Source organism: Pipistrellus hanaki, assembly GCF_964339955.1.
Source record: "Pipistrellus hanaki genome assembly, chromosome: 7".
NCBI lineage: Eukaryota > Metazoa > Chordata > Mammalia > Chiroptera > Vespertilionidae > Pipistrellus > Pipistrellus hanaki.
Window position 1 is genome coordinate 72,860,542 of NC_140509.1, and position 17,989 is coordinate 72,878,530.

At 38.9% G+C, this 17,989-nt stretch overlaps 1 protein-coding gene across 1 annotated transcript in view; it reads left to right on the top strand.

Annotated features, from left to right (window-relative positions):
• The window catches only part of MTCL3 (MTCL family member 3), a 39,026-nt gene that overhangs the window by 9,425 nt on the left and 11,612 nt on the right, over positions 1-17,989 (top strand). The window contains exon 5 of the mRNA XM_084889608.1: positions 17,644-17,715. Coding sequence (XP_084745734.1) covers positions 17,644-17,715 — 72 coding nt within the window. The remainder of the gene's footprint in view (positions 1-17,643; positions 17,716-17,989) is intronic.

Sequence of the window (17,989 nt, forward strand, 5' to 3'; positions counted from 1 at the left end):
GTAAAATCATAAAATATTAAATAGAATATATTGGAGAGAAGCAATCCTCCAACTCCCAGATTTTAGTTTCTCATATGGAGTCATATAGATGTTGAATAGCACAACTGGGACCAACAGCCCATCTGTTGGAGCTGGGAACCGTTCGCTGAGATTTTAACTGGCTTCAAGGGTGTTGACCAATTGCTCTCAGGGCTGGTGGTGGCTGCCCAACGTTCTGCGCAACTGCTCACATCCATCTGCTTATCTCCTCCCCCTGAGAGGATGGAGTAGGTTCCTGGGAATAAGGAGAGTTATATGGAGACTGGATGGAGGTAATTAAATATGTTTATTGCAGTTTGTTGCTTGTATTGAAATAGCTAATAGTCTGCCAATTGTGAACAAGAGGGACCTCTTAGGATGCTGCCTTAGAACCTTAATGGCATTCTCAACCCGATTATAAAACTCTGATGGCTACTAGCAGTATGCTTTCTCACAGCAGAAAAATGCCTTCACCTTTGTGTAACCTGGGAAAAGTGATGGTCTATCTTTTAGCATCACAAACAATCACAGTGACATTATATTATGGACGGTATGACCAGCTCTTTGAATTCGAGGTCAAGCTGAGGCCCAGATAGCACAAAGTGAGGGTCTGTGAAGGGTGAGTCTTCATCTCATTTAATTGAGGATCACTGCTCTTCATGAAGTCCTGCTGCTGTTGAAAGAATCTTTATTTTCAAAGCTTTGAAACTCCTCTACTCTTTAGGAAGGAGGGCCTTCTCATGCCACCATTAAGGTCTGGTGCTTGGCGAAGCATCGAGTAAAAGCCATTTGAGCAAATAAATGGCCAACAGAGGACCTTCGAAAATGGAAAGAGAAAAAAGTAACTGCGATGATGATGAGAATGGTTTATTAGATCTTTTATGTTTCAGAATCTGTACTCTTTGTGTTGTCTCATTCCTCACTTGCACATAAGAGTCTTAAAAGAAAATGATTCTCTTAATTTTTCCTGGTCTTTGCTCTAGAGGGCTCTTAACTGGCCTACTACAATAGCACCATCTATCTTAGGATTTTTATTTTCTGTGTATTTGATTAATATAGCCAATCTACCCTGTTTCCCCGAAAATAAGACAGTGTCTTATATTAATTTTTTCTCCCAAAGTTGCGCTAGGTCTTATTTTCAGGGAAGGTCTTATCTTTCCATGTGCTAGGTCTTATTTTCGGAGGATGTCTTATTTTCGGGGAAACACGGTATTACCACTAACTTTCATTCTAGAACAAAAAATAATGAATGCTATAAATTTCTTTCTCTGGGTCTTGTTCTTTTCATTTCTTGGTTTTGGTCTTTACTGTACAAATTATATCTGTCTATATACTCAGATTATCTTTGCAGACAGAAAACATTAATAAACCAATGTTTGCCCTGCATAATTATAATTACCTTTTTATTTTCTTATATAAAATAGAAACTGATTGTAACTATATTTGGCTTTGATAGGGCATGTAAGAAATAAAAAATGCTAAGTGATAAATTAGCAAAGACCTACAATGCTTCTGGTTGTTGCTGCTGCTCAGCATTCAAGGCCTGGTTTAGTGAAAAAAATCAGAACTGAAAACCCGGTGTGCTAGGCTGAGGATCAGTGGAGCTTTCTCAATAATCAGAGCCACTCTTTTGATGTAGCTTTAGCTCTTCACCCCAGGAAGCACAAAGGCCTCCAACAAATTCAGCATCTTTCCCAGTAATAAATAAACTAGAGTATTGAAGGATGGCACCTGGACATGCTGATTCATGCAGATAGTCTCCGAGGTGACTTTATATATTTCTCTGGGGTGAAACCAGGTAGTCTCTGGGATGAAATCGGCCTCTGGATGACTACCAGGCTCTTTGTAGAGGGTGTGGCATCTGAGGAAGGATTGCTGGTTATGAGTAAATATCCAAACATTTCTATTTTGTTACTATTGAAATTTAATTTATTTTTATCCCCCTGTGAATTCCCTGATGTTTTTGAAGGTGAAAGTTTTTACAAAAGGGTAAGAATTTCTCTGGGGTTACCTGGCCTTTGTGTGTGTGAGTGACAAAAGCCTCCTATAGAGCCGAAACTGATTTGGCTCAGTGGATAGAGCGTTGGCCTGCAGATTGAAAGGTCCCAGGTTCGATTCTGGTCAAGGGCATGTACCTTGGTTGCAGGCACATCCCCAGTAGGAAGTGTGCAAGAGGCAGCTGATCGATGGTTCTCTTTCATCGATGTTTCTAACTCTCTATCCCCCTCTCTTCCTCTCTGTAAAAGATCAATTAAAAAAAAACCAAACAACCAAAAAACAAAACAAAACAAAAAACTCATATAGAACTGACTTTAACAACCTAGCTCCTTCCTCAAGGGACTCTGAGAGTGGGGCTGTGATGGTGCCTTTCAGCTTTGGGGCAGTAGTTAACACTATTCTCTCCCACTCCCCTCTATCCTGGCAACCCTTAGCTGCTGGAGAAGGGCCTCCCTTAGCAGTACAATTAGCTGTCTCTCTCTGTCTCACCCTTTTTGTTGAGCCTAAAAACCAAAACCTTTGACTTTATATTAGCCACCTTTTAAAGCAAACATTTATTGAATATATTTAGATAAATATTGATAGATAGATAGATAGATAGATAGATAGATAGATAGATAGATAGATAGAAAGTGTTTGTAAGGAGATAACAGTAAGCGTCACCATGAGAAAAGTCCCTAACCTCAAGTTAATAGATTTTTTATAGATAAGACAGCCTTGTACTGTATTGAATACTTTGATATGAGGACAGGGCCATACCTGTTTTGATCACTCAATTTAGTGGCTGGCATATAGTAATTAGATACATTCTTCTGTAGCACTAGAGGCCCTGTGCACAAATTCATGCACCAGTGGGGTCTCTCCAACATCCCTTGTGGGTTCCTGAATTATGAGAGGGCCTAAGCCAGGCTGAGGGACCCCCCCAGTAGATGATCGGGGTGGGGGTGGGGGGGGGAACGTGGGAGGTTGGCTAGCTGGGGAGGGACTGTGGAAGGGCTCCAGGGCATATCCAGCCCATCTCACTCAGTCCCAATCAGCCAGATGCCGCACAGCAAGCTAACCTACTAGACAGGAGCATCTGTCCCCTGGTGGTCAGTGCACAACATCGCTAGTGGTTGAGTGACTTTAGCACTTCATTAGCATAGTATGCTTTGATTGGTCGACCAGACACTTAGCATATTAAGCTTTTGTTATATAGGAATTGTAACAACTGTTATTTCATTTGCACATATTTTTTCCCCTGCACTGAACTCCCTGAGAGTGAGGACTGAATCTGTCTTATTCATCACTGTGTCCACAACAGAACTTGTTAACACAAGATTGATAAACAGTAACTAATTTTGAATGAGAGAATGAATGAAAGTTGGGAGAGGTGTTTCAGACTGTCTTTTGCAGAGAATGAGAAGTATGACTCAGCACCAGGCCTCTTTCCAAGGTGCTCAGTGCAATGCAAACAAAATGAGAAGGAAGCCAATGAGTAACTCGCCATGCTTCCAGAATTAGATGTCTCCTGAGACTTTCTTCCCAACAGAAACTTCCAGTCCTCCACCTTGCTGCTCTCAAACCCTAGTTATTCCCAGAAGCAACACATCTTCCCTGCAACAAGCTCTTGTAGGCTTCTTGGGAAGGGGAAGGATTGGAGTCCAAGAACAAGGGACACTTCTGACACCCTGACACTCTGCAATGTAGCTTCCAGGTGAAATGCAGATTCAGACAACAAGAGAGGTCTGCAGATGCTATCATTCCAAAGGCATTCAGCTGGATTTGCTTTAAATCTTCAGTGTTTGGGTTAGTCCATTCAGCAGTTAATTTGGCTGAAGAGATATGAAAAATTACCCCAGGGCTGCAGTTGCTTGATAACCATGTGTGAAGTGCTAATTAGAAGGCAGTCACTGTGCCAGATTCTTTATGTATAATTATGTTATTAATAGTTTCATTTTAGAGATGAACACTGGAGACCCAGGAAGGTTAATATCAGGAGTAGCAGGCTGGCTCCACAACCATCTGTCTTCCTCCAAGTCCATGGTCTCCACTGGCCAGTGCTGCACCACCTCCCTGCAGGGCCTGGGGCTGCCCCTTCCACAGCCACTTCCGTGTTCTTCCTCACCCACAACTGACCTGCCCTCTTTAGGGACCTTAATATTCTGAGAATCTCCAAGTTCTGTATCTCTAGCACACATGTAGGGAATGTTCTGAGACTGCCAAGGTGCATAGGAAAAAACTATTTTATCTCGCAAAAAGCAACTTCTTGGGAAAAACAAAAAACAAACCATAGAACTAGGAAAATATTTTCAGGTCTGTTGACTCTGTCCCCTGTGTTTTTCAGGTAGGTCACTTAATATCTGACTCTCAATTTAATCACCTCTTAAAGGAAAATAAATATTTTCCTTATCCAGTGTATACACAAAGATAGTACGAAATAATATGTGTGAATGTGCTTTATATCCTGTAAGGTACAATGTAGATTTCAAATGTTATTGCTGTTGTTGTTATTATTCCCACGAAGCTCTAGGTTAGCTAACTAAGATTTCACTCCTAGAAAGAATTTTTAAATCCATGAGATTGGAAGTTCATCTATCTAGGACTCCAGTTCTCTTATACAGGCCTTTGAAACAAAACTGCTGTCTCTTCCCATGAGTGTCAACTAATCCAAGGCTCCCCCTTTACATTTTACTTCACTATACAGTAAGTGATTCGAACTTGTTTCACCGGTCCTGTTCCCTCTCCCTTGAGGCAAGTCCTTAGTTCTCACTGTTTCCCCACCCGTGGCTCACATTTGCATATGTTTGGGAGGATGTGCAGACAAAGCAGCTGCACCCTTTACTCTGGTATTCATCAAAGGGGCTGAGGACTCCAGTCAGTCTGGTAAGTGTGTGACTCCTTCCTTTGCTGCTCTGTAAATGTTATTAAACATTTAGCAGTGATAGGAGGGCTATTGCATTCAAGCACAAGCTATGCTAGGTCGTTCTGTAGCTTTGATTGACTCCACATCTAAAGTCCATGGTTGTTGAGTTTAAGAACCATATTTCTAGCCGAAACCGGTTTGGCTCAGTGGATAGAGCGTCGGCCTGCGGACTGAAAGGTCCCAGGTTCGATTCCGGTCAGGGACATGTACCTTGGTTGAGGGCACATCCCCAGTAGGGTGTGTACAAGAGGCAGCTGATCGATGATTCTCTCTCATCGATGTAAAAATCAATAAAAAGAACCATATTTCTATTTAATTCACATGCAAAGATTGTTATACATACAAAGACTATAAATAAATGCTGGGGCAAGAGGAGCAGTTAAGAAGCTATGCTTGCTGGCAGAGAAGTTCATCTTTTGCTCCTTAAATTAGTATTTATGCAGTTCCTTTGTTTTATAATACTTAATGTTGCATTTGAGTAAATATAACATGCAATTTTAGTATTTTTCAAATTGAAAATTTAGTTGTATCTCAAAGATTTTAAACTTGATTTCATTTTAATGGAAATACAATCACTTATTTGATATCTCCATTCAAATTCCATTTTTTACGTCTCAGGGTCAGTTAAACTGATCTTTCCTTGGATTGTAAAAGACATTTGAAGATGACATTTAAAGATGTCATTTAGTTTCTCTCCTGACATTTTCCATTTCATACTTATATATTTCACTTAATGGAATCATTTATATTCAGCATGGTTCAACTCAGAAGCGCTTAAAATGAAAAATTCAAAGTATTCTATGTTCATCTTCTTGCTAGTTCAATTACTTTCAATTTTTCTGACCAATTAATCATAGTGGTAAGTGGCTAATAAAATTAACTATATTATTTTTCTTTCCTTCACAGAGTGTTCTTACCATTACATTGGCCAAGAACCTTGAAAAATAGTAGAAATAATTAGCATAACTGGTTATTCTATTTAAGTGTGTGGTGAGCTACTACTAAGTTGGTATGTGGTTTTTATCCACTGCCTCCTTGCACATGGAAGAAGAGATTTTCATAGGCCTTTATCAAGTGGTAGCCATCTGTGTGAATTTAGGAGGATCTGTTGTATGGAAAGTATTATTTTTCAAGGAAACCATCACCACCTCTAGAGTTGAAGACACTGCTGAGGAAATAGTGTTATAGGGGCCAGTGAAAGCTGGAACTCTGGAGGAAGGTCCAGCCAATAGGAGCTGTCATCTGGAGGAGTCTTAGCTGCTGTTAAGATGTGGTGGAAAAGTGAGGAAGGGAGGAGAAATACCCTGAACTTTTCTCCTACCCTTCATCCCTCAGCATTTCTGCCAGTGTCTTCTACTGGCCAAACCCAGCTGTAAGGCAACTGGTAGAGGAGGGATGCCTGGTAAAACAGTACACAGAGATCAGCTTCCTGAAGCATAGAGAATGACAGAGAAGGGGCAAGAATGCCTTTGGGTAGCTAACGGAGAACAAGTAGCTTAAATATATTGCCAGAGCATATCTAGGTGATGTCTTTGTTTATAATATGTCCAGAACACATAGACTTTTTGATCTGAAAATTAACATTTATTAATTAATAATCTCAGAGGAGCTTTTTTTTGTAGTATAGGCTTAATAATCTTTCTTCTTATATTTTCTTCACCTTGTACTCCTTACTACTATCTTCTTATCCTTTTGTCTTCCTTTTAGCCTTTTCACCTGTGTCCTTGGACAATTTCTCAAGTTTGTTCTCAATATTATTGAATTAATGTTTTTTGCCATGTCAGTTGTGCTCTTTAAAGACCAGTGCAAAATTTAATTCTTGCATTGGATTTTAGTGTCCTTTGTGAGTTTTCTTATTTCCAACAGCTCTCTGTTCTTCAGAGCTTAGTAGTTTCCTCCATGACCTTCTATTTTTAGTTACTAGTGGCCATATTTATTACCTTATTAAGAATACAATATTTTCTAAAGCTGCCTTCTGTTTTTCAGAGTAAATAAGTTTAGACATATACTCTTTATTTTTTCCTTTCTCTTTAGCCAAATATTTCTTTTTACTGATCCAAAAAATTTTTAACAGCTTTATTGAAGTATAATATACATACCATAAATTCACTTGTTTTAATGTACAATTTAATGGACTTTAGTAAATATGTCATTGTGTAACCATCTATATAATATAATTTTAGGACATTTCTGTCACCTCAAAAAGATATCTAGTCCCCATGTGTCGTCACCTTCAGTTCTCATCCATAACCCCAATCTGCACCCTGTGCTGAGTCATCCCCATACTGCAGAAGCCATCTTCCTCAAGCAGAGCTTTCCCATCCACGCAGCATTAGCCTGGAGGGAAGCAATAGCCCTACCCATTGGAACTCCTTTCACCCCACCCTGTGGAGTTTAAGCCCTGCTAAGGACTGCAGCTGGAAACTCATTAAGTGACTGAGACTAACAGACACCCTATAGGCAGAGGCAGATCTCTGGGTGCTTTGAGCCTTTTCCTGACCTGCTCCAGGGCAGGGCTAGTAAAACAGACCTTGGAGGTTGTGCAGCTTGGTCCTTTCCACACACACACACACACCCAGGCCCAACTGAGGAAGCCACGAGCTGTAGATCTCTGATAGCTCCAAACTGATTGCTCCAGCCAGAAACAGACAGTGTATAGCACTTGTTTTTGTTGAAATTAAAGTTTTAGAAATTTAGTGATTGTCCATCTACTCCCATAAAACTTTGAAATGATGTGATTGATTTGATCAAATATATTACACTTTCAATGAATATCAGGATACCTTTAAAGTAAAATCAAATGATGTATTCTGGTGAGCATGTGTTCTAATATTTGTAATAGATTTCAAATTATCTTTTTGGTATATGGATAGTGGTTACAGTAATTATGTTTGTCCTTGTGTGTTAGAATTCACTAAGGAATTTATAAGATGTGCAGAAATTTCTTTCAGGACCTCAAACACATACATATGTGTCTACATATGCATGTTCCAATATATGCACATTGCATATAGGCATGCACTCATGCTCATTTATTCCATGAATGTGCACATACATGTACAAACAAAATGTGCTCATGGATATGTTGTTTTGACTATAAAAGCTTGGATTCAGTTCTTTGCCTTTTCAAATATACTCTGAATTTTTTATTAAGCCAATTATTTGTGGCTCTACTTTCAGTATCTTTCAAAATGAAAAAGGGCCAATTTCCCAGGAATAGTGGCTTATCATTGAGTAAAACCATGGCAACAAGATTTTTTCTTGTGTATTTAAGAATTGCAGAGAAAACACTCTATAATTATATTTAATTCATGACTTTTTTCTTACTTGGTACATTGACAGAGGTTGCAGAGATTGTGCTTGTCATGCTTAATTCATAAATCTTTTTTTGTTTTCATAAATCTGCAATAAGAATTTAACTCAATCTTTCATTTATATTTATTTTCAAGTTATTTTAACTGTATCGCTAGTTAAAATCTGTCAATACTTTAATAAAAGAATATCTAGAGAAAATCTTCCCTAGTAGTAATCAAGAAAAATGCAGATGATGCCCTGGCTGGTGTGTTCAGTAGTTAGAGCATTGGCCTACACCCCTGAGGGACTTAGATTCCATTTCCCAGTCAAGGGCACTGTACCTGGGCTGCAAGTTGAATCCTTGTCCTGGGTCAGGCATGTGTGGGAAGCAACCAGTCAATGTGTCTGTTTCACATCTCTCTCTCAAATAAATTTTTAAAAAATAAAGACATTTTATACATTAAAGTTATCTGTAAAGGGGATTGTGTTGCCTACCTCATATAGAAGCAAGCTCATGGTAAAGAACAGGCAGAGTCTAGGTGGTACAGAAATGATTACTGTAAGATACTAACTGGAAGTTTGGGTTTCTTGAGCTCCTTCCACATATAAAACCCTAGCTGTCCAGGGCAGAGTTTGAACGCTCCACTTTACTAGAGGCCAAGCAGGTTATATGAGTGAGTGAAGCATCTGCGTTAAGAATGATGGGACAAACTGGATATGGTAAATCTCAATGTTCACTTCCAACCCAACATGTCCATACTGTAACCAGGACCCAACTTTACCAGGTCTTCTAATATTTTAAGGACTAGAAATCTTGATTTTTGAAATGTAAATTGTCTACATTTTAGAATTTGGTACCTAATTCCAAAATTTCTAAAGCACAATTGTAGGCTATCACCTTTGAAGCTAGTCTAGGAATTGCCCCCTGAAACGTGCTTCTATTCCCTTACAGTGCATTTTGGGTATTATTTAATATTTTTACCTATTAAAACTTTATCACTAAGCCGAAACTGGTTTGGCTCAGTGGGAACTGAAGGGTCCTGGGTTCGATTCTGGTCAAGGGCATGTACCTTGGTTGTGGGCACAACCCAGTGGGGGGGGTGCAGGAGGCAGCTGATCGATGATTCTCTCTCATCGATGTTTCTGGCTCTCTATCCCTCTCTTCCTCTATGTAAAAAATCAATAAAAATATATTAAAAAAAACTTTATCACTAATATCTTACTGTATAATATGTAAAACATAATTTTATAGCACCTTAGAATACCCAACCCTTATTGTCCTGCCATTTTGTAATGGCACTTTTAGCAGATTTCTTACAAGATTCTGAACCTGATATAACAATAATGTTAATATCTCTGCATTAATAAGATAGAAGCTGGTTCAGACTCAACATAAAAAACACTAGACAACTCATCATTTCAACTTATGAATGCTGGCTATCGGTAGTGCTCAGCCATATGTTCCTAAATGTGTTTTAATTGCTAAATGCAATGGTGCTTAGAACCCAATTCATTAGCTAGAACAAATTAGAAGAAAATTTGTAAATCTCTGCATTTGCTGATGACATTTATAGCTTAGTCGGCATACATTTACCGTGGGTCAAGTATCTAAGGCATAAAATAATTTTTCATGTTTATTACTTTAAAAGTCACTAACCAGGTTCTCTAATTTTATGTATAGCAGCTGAGCAAGCTTCCAGTCTTAAGTCTCTTAGTTTATGTGGAGCTTTTTAAGGCCTTCGTATTATTCAAGTGGAATATGTAATATGAATATTAGAGAAGCACTTAATTATCATGTTGCCTTTGCTTTTTTAAAGCAAGATGGTCTTCTTTTGGGATCAGTTCATTACTGGTAATTTGGAAAACCCTCTAACAAACTATACTTTGCTCCAAAAGTGGGTTTCTACAATGATGTAAGAGTCTCTGGTATCAGAAACTATCTCACCACTAGCCTTGAGCCCTTTGGGGATCCAGAGTAGCATAAGGAATAAAAAGGCTACTTCTCCCTAAGGGTATAGAGATATTTGATAATACGATATAAACCACATAATGGAAGGCAGGCAGTTATGTCCAAATCTGACCTTTGAAAGGAATGTTCTTCATAAAAGATTTTAAAAGTCTCACTTATTACTAAATATCATTATTAAATATTATCCTGGTTTGCTTCCCATTTTACTTCTTCTGATTCTATAACAACCACATCCCATTAATAAGAGATGTCTCCCTTTCTCCCTTTCTTTTCTTCTCTCTGATAATCCATGGTCTTTAAGACCATGGAAGGTAGATATTTTTGGAGTTAAATTCAATATTTTATTTTTCAAGTTGTTGGTTTATATTAATTTCACTCTACTATTATGGAAAGTGAGTTCCAATCTAAAAACTTTTAAGAGCCATAAACAAGCAGTCTGCTAGCACAAGACCAGAAGTGTTGTAAAGTAATCATTGGCATCGGGGAGTGACTTTTAAAGGGGAAAGGCACTATGTAACTCTAGAGCCATTCAAAGCTTTTCAGCGCTGATTCCCATACAGACTGAGCCAAAGGTGTCCTCTTTCATTGATGTTCTGGTTTGGCATCATGTTCTACAATGCTCACTCATTAATATTTCTTAGCAATAAAGAATGCGTATAACTAAGTCATATGCCTCTGCTGTAGATATCAGCATCAGCATAAAGGGAGAAAGACGGAGGATCCAAGAAAAGAAAATTAATTAGATCCCTTTATCAAAAAAAAAGTGACAACAAAGAACATGATTCCAACCATTTTAATTTGTCATTGATTTAAGGTTTTTATGGCAGAAAAACAAGCTTTTCCAGCCTTTGAATGTGTTTATTTAGGCATTCACTAGAAATTAAAAAAAAAAAATAAGGTTGGAAGCCTCATAACTCAGAAAATAGGAATGGGAATAACCTTTTAGCAGAAGGTTATTTATTGAGTTATTTATTGGAGACTAGAGGCCCGATGCACAAAATTCCTGCAAGGGGCTTGGCCCTCACAGCCACAGCAGCTGTCTCAGCCCTCTCAGCCCAGCTTTGTCCAGAAGGTCATCCGGACAGTCGATCAGCTGTTCTGCTGCCCATGAAGGAGCGTGAAGAATAGGGCACTTCAGAAAGTAATTTGGAGAACTGTGACCTGGAGGGTTAGAGACAGGAGAAAACTCGTGGGAGAGGAGTTGATGAATAAAAGCCATGAAGGCACACAGGCCATCAAAGAATGTTGGTACCAGGTATTATTTACAGAATGATTTTGAGACCCAGAATTTTAGTTTATGACACTGAGGAAAATAGATTGGTACAAATAAGAAACAAGTAGTAGCCCTAGCCAGTTTGGCTCAGTGGATAGAGCATCAGCCTGTGGACCAAAGGGTCCCAGGTTCGATTGCAGTCAAGACGCGTACCTTGGTTGCAGGCTCTTCCCTGATCCTGGCCCTGATCAAGCGTGTGCAGGAGGCAACCAATTGGTGTGTTTCTCTCACATCGATGTTTCTCTCTGTTTCCCTCTCTCTTTCACTCTCTAAAAAAATCAATGGAAAAATATCCTTACATGAGGATTAAAAAATAAATAAATAAATAAATAAATAAATAAATAAATAAATAAATAAATAAAACTTAAAAAAACAGAAGTAGTAGAACAGAATAAAGGTATATTAATAATTCCTATTTTTAAATACTTTTCAGCTCATATGTTTTTTGCCCTTCAGTCTTTTTATTGTAATGCATTTTTATTTTTCCAAGCTTTGAATGGAACTTTGAAAATGGACTTTTATTTATCTGTTTTAACCTGCTACCAACTTTTGGAGATTAGGATGCTTCAAAAGCAAATCTTTTGTAAAAAATAAGGATGACAAGGCCATTTCCTAGTTCAGCTGACACTGAGCAACTACTTTGGGTCAGGCCTATCTCTAAGAGCCGGATCTCTAACAGAGAACAATGCAAAGCGTCCGCACAGGTGGAGCTCACATTCCAGAACCAGGAGGCGGGCATGAAACAAATGCCCAAGCTAAATGGTGAGAGGAGCTGTGGACAGGGTTAGGAACACAAGGGAATACAAGGGGCAAAAGAGTGGGACATTTATTATTTCATATAAAGTGGTCTGGAAAGTTCTCTGATTAAGGACCCTGAAAGAGCTATGGGAGTGGGTCATGATAATAGACGGGGAGAGTGTTGCAGGCAGAGGAGCGGCCCCAAATCTGGAGTATGCTTGGCATGTTTGAGGAACCACAAGGATACTTGTGACACCAGAGCCAGGAAGCAGAGGGGAGCATGGTGGGAGATGAGGTCTGAGAGCTTGTGTGGAGTGGGATGTGGCTGACCACAGAGAGCAGGGTGATGGTTCTCAGAGCCAGCTGCTTGTTATACTCACCCTGGGAGCTATGGACAACATGCCTGGGCCCAATTCCAGAATCTATTTTAATTGGTCTGTGTGGAAGCCTGGTCAAGTCTTTATAAAACTTTAGCAGGATGGATTCGGTGTGTAGCTGAGGTCTCCTGTGCCTTAGTACAGCAGGACTGTGACCCTGAGTGAAATGGAAAATGGCAGAAGAATGACACGATCACCCTCAAGATCATGACTTAGCCTCACCTTTTCTTTTTTGTTGTAGTTAATCCTCAACTGAGGGTATTTTTCCACTGATTTTGAGAAAGAGTGGAAGGGAAGAGGAGAGACACGGAGAGAAAAACAGTGGTGTGAGAGAGACATATTAATTGGTTGCTTCCCACACACACTCCAGTTGGGGCTGGGGGTTGAGCCTGCAACCCAGGTACATGCCCTTGACCGGAATTGAACCCTGGACCCTTCAGTCTGCAGGCATGGCTTAGTGGTTGAGCTTTGACCTATGAATCAGGAGGTCACGGTTCAATTCCTAGTCAGGGCACATGCCTGGCTTGTGGGCTCAATTCCTAGTGTGGTGCGTGCAGGAGGCAGCCAATCAATGATTCTCTCATCATTGATATTTCTATCTCTCTCTCTCCTTCTTCCTTACTCTCTGAAACCAATAAAAATAATGTTTTTTAAAAAATGTGTCATGAACTTTTCTGAGAATCTAATACTTATTCACTCATTTAATCTAACATGGTACATATTTAGTGCTCAATCAATCCTAGATATATACAGTTATAGTTTCCTTTATTTATTTATTTATTTATTCATTTATTTATTTATTTATTTAATTTATATATATTATTGATTTTTTACAGAGAGGAAGGAAGAGGGATAGAGACTTAGAAACATCGATGAGAGAGAAACATCAATCAGCTGCCTCTTGCACACCCTCCACTGGGGATGTGCCCACAACCAAGGCACATGCCCTTGACCGGAATTGAACCTGGGACCTTTCAGTCTGCAGGCTGATGCTCTATCCACTGAGCCAAACCGGTTTCGGCATACAGTTTCCTTCTTGATTTAATCATCATACAAAGGGATTTCTCTCTAATATTACCAAAAACATAAGAGAATTTTATATGCATAATGTGTCTTTCAGCAGCATTTGTGACAGATTCTTCTCTGCTGTTTAATTGTTGAAAACATAAACATGCTGCTTATTAAGAAGTGGTCCAAATTTCAATCGAGGAAGAAAGGCAGAATCAAAACATTTTTAGCACACAAACAATCCGTTTTATATGATTGCTGTGCAAACATAATTTTTGGCAGAACTCTCTAATTCTTTGCTTTCATGTGGATAAAAAGAATAGCAGCCTCTGTGGACAAGTTGAGGCTGGGAATGCAAAGAATTAAGATGTGGACAAGGCATGTTTTCAGCACTTTTCTCCAGAGAAGCATCTGAAGTGCCTACTTCACAAACAAAGATGAAAATCTGAGATTTAGTTCTAGCATCCCAGACTGCTTCCCTTATAGAGGTTTCTACACCGTGGATGGAGGTGGGGCAAGATGACAAAGAGGGAGGTGAGGAAATTTTATCCTTACAGGAAAGGGCCTGTTTCTCCAACTTTTTCTACCCAAATGAATCTTTCATCTTTGTTTTATTAGAGTCAGAAATTTAATATAAACTCACTGGAATATGAAAAGATTATTAAATATTTATTAAAAATTTAAATGTGACACTTAAAGGTACTTATAGTCCTTGAGGCACCTTAAAGGCAGTAAACTCTTTCAGAGCTTTATCTGAGTTTGGCACCCCACCTGAGTGAAATTTAAATAAAGGTGAAGTAGAAAAATGCCTCTCAGGAAAGAATGGCCTAGTTTCAGCATTTCTCCTATATTAATTTAGAGGCCTCATTTTAACATTGCCCACAGGATAGCCTAAATTGCTCAGCTCCACAAGCCGACCTCGATCCTTTCAGTGTTGTCTCCTACCTCATCTCTAAAGTGTCTCTACTTCCATTATACCTTTTCAGGGGTCAGTAAATCTGTAAGACATTCATTCCCCGAGTCTTTGCTTCTGCTGTTTATTTGCTTTTATTTCTATTGAAATTTTGCACACTCTTCAAAAATAAGCTCTCCTGGGTGGTTTTTGTGATTTCCCCCGATCGAGAATTAGAGATGCTTCTTTGCTCTCTCAATTCTTTGTTCTTCATTTCATGCCCTTGGTTAATTCTGTTTTCTGTTTTAGCTATTGATCTGCACCCTTTTTTTTTTTATCATCATAAACAATTAGCTTTTGGGGGAGAGAGTAAAATATTTCTTAGCCATATTTGTGTGCCATAGGGTAACATATATATGCTATGTTACAGTATCTGTGAAATTAATGAAACACAAAGACCAGGAAAAATAAAAGTTCTCAGAACTAGCGCATGCTTTTCTTCATTTCCTTTGCATGCCATCCCTTTACCTCAGGGTCATTTGAATTGCCACCTTTGTGGCTTTGTATTCTTCTAGGACAGTTGGAAATGGATACCTCTTACTAAAAACCCTTTAATACTACTAATTGACCTTAGAGCAATAATTTGACCTTGGTGAGAGGAAACCCAAACTTTATTCAGTGTCCTTTAAGATTGACTCATGCCAAGTCCCACGTCACTCCCTTCCTCACACTATGTTACCGCCATACCGAATTTCTTTGTGTCCCAGAAATGGTCTCTCTACATGGAATGCATGTTGTTCCATTCCTCCCCTGTCCATCTTCTACTGTCTAACTCCTCATCTACCATCAAGATGTTACTTTTTTCCCCCTGGAAATCATCTTTAGTTCCCTGTACCATCTCCAGCCTGGGATGAGATTAAGCCTTTCTCTTTTGTGATCTGATAGATAATAAAGAATAGAAAGACTTGGGTCAAGACATGAGTTTGCTTCTTACCAAGCAGGGACTTTAGACCAAGTACTTCGCAAACGTGCATCAGAATCACCCAGAGAGTTTGTAATTCATAGTCCACTGGGCCCCATCTCCAGAGTTTCTGATTCAGTAGTTCTGGGATTGGTCCTTAAAATGTCCATTTATAATGAGTTACCAAGTGACACTGCTGATATTCCTGCCTTAGATAATTCCTCAAGCTTTAGTTTGCCATATGCAAAACAAGGCTAACTGCAGTGTTTTAAGAATTAGTTGTCATCCCGGGACCAGCGAGGCTCAGTGGTTGAGCATTGACATGTGAACCAGGAGGTCACGATTCGATTTCCGGTCAAGGGCACATGCCCGAGTTGTGGGCTCCATCCCCAGTGTGGGGCGTGTAAGAGGTAGCCGATCCATGATTCTCTCTCATCATGGATGTTTCTATCTCTCTCTCTCTCCCTTCCTCTTTGACATCAATAAAACTATAGTTTAAAAAAAAATTAGTTGTCAGTGTTTGACATGAATTAGTATTCAGTCAATGTCAGTTAATATTGTTTCTTTTTTATCATTGCTTTCATCACACTATGATGAAAAGCAGAGACTATATCCATTTTCTTATTGTTTTACCATAGGTACTTCATGAAGTGCATTAGTTAATGCTAAATAAATATATAATGGAATAAATTCAAAGTAAAAGCACTCAATAAATAAGAAATAAAATGCATTCAAGTAGCCGCTACCCAGAATGTTCCAGGATTCCCTAGTACAGCTTGCTCTAGTCTTGGTTTTCCTGGGACTGTTTTTGCTGATTGGTTCCTAAATTACTTTTGGTTTTGGTGAGTCAGTCCCACAGCTTTTGCTTCAAGCAACACAGAAAACATTTTTCTGTAGGAACTAGACAGAAGCACATGGACCACTCATTTGGTTGTGTAGTTTCCGTTTCATACTGAATGAGAGAACTGTGGCGATGTGCTTCTGTTCCTTCTGTGCCTGAACATATGCCTGCATTTAATACTGGATATGGGTTAGAAATTAACAGGAACAACTTCATCTGCAGTTCTTCGCAAATTCAAGACTCCTCTTTTGAGAAGACACATTTCCACTCCCATCCTCCTCTTTGATCTCAAAAACTCCTATTTTATATTCACTCGTTAGTTCAACAAAATTTCCCCACCATTTATCATGTGGCAAGTATTGTTGTGGTGATGCCACATCAGTCAAAGTTCTTGCTTCACAGAGCCTAAAGGATGGCCTGTAACAGCTTGTCCTGTCATTGATGGTTTCCTTGTCTCCCATGCTAAATTGGGGGCCTCCTTCTGGTAGATGCATTATCTGATTGATTTTTGAGTCTCCAGCTCAATGTCTGGTATATGCTAGATATTCATACACATGGATTATTTATACAGAGAGGCCCTCCTTGTGATATTGGTGCTTAGAAATAGAACTGATCTCCAGAGGCCATGGACTGTTAGCCCATAAAATGACTTGGCTTCAGACATGTTATTTAACCTACAAACTGTCTTTTAATTTCATTAGGACCAACCAATAACATGTGGGGGATATTTACACAATTTTCCAGATTTCCAGCTTCTCTTGAAAGAGCCCATTTCTGTATTACACCCGTCAGCTGAAGTGAATTCCCACTTTCCCTGCTCTTTTACACCACGTGTGCCCTCTTGGCTACAACCCCTACCATTCCCTGTTGTTACCCAGCTGCGTATGTGTATATTGTTTCGTGTGTGTTTGCATGGCTTTGTGGTCAGGAAAGAAATCTTTCAAATTCTACATAAATCTACTGAAAGTTTGCCTTTACAAACTTATAACAACCAAACCCCAACTTATTCCTTTTTTTTCTTCTTCAATAATGTAGAATGCTGAGAATCTGCTTTCATTTGAAATATCTAGCATATTGAGTCATCAATCTACATTTTGTGCAAGTTATTTTTCTGCATTTTCACAGCAGGTTTCCTACATTTTTTCAATTAATTAAATCATGGCCAGCTCCTTTTCTGCTGTAAAGTGCATCTCAGTCCAGAGTAAAAATATACCTAAATCTATCTGACTTGGGTTATTGTTCTCCTTTATGATTTTTGATCTGACACGTCATTTGGCTTGGTTTTGTCATATCAGATGAGTTCATTAAAAATATAAAATGGAATTAAAACTATAGTCTAGCTAACAAATATATTCATGCTTTGTTTCAGCTCTCCTTAAAAAGAAGAGGAAGCAAAGATTTACCAAAATCTGAAAAAAAGACTCAACAGACTCCCACAGAGGTATGTAGAAATAAAATTTCAACAAGTACATCAAGCACCTCTAGATGCATATATAAGCTACTTCTGTAAGTAGACATAACAGCCAGACATACTCCTGTAAAACAAAGTTAAGTTGTCCATATCAATTATGTAGCTATAGATACAGGTAGCCCAAAACATTCAGTATCTTCACCTACAAAGCAAGCACTAACATCCCTGTTATTATCGCATTTCCACATGGCAAAATGTCATTAGTACTTTCTGTGTTCCAATATTTGAGAACTGTACCCATGGT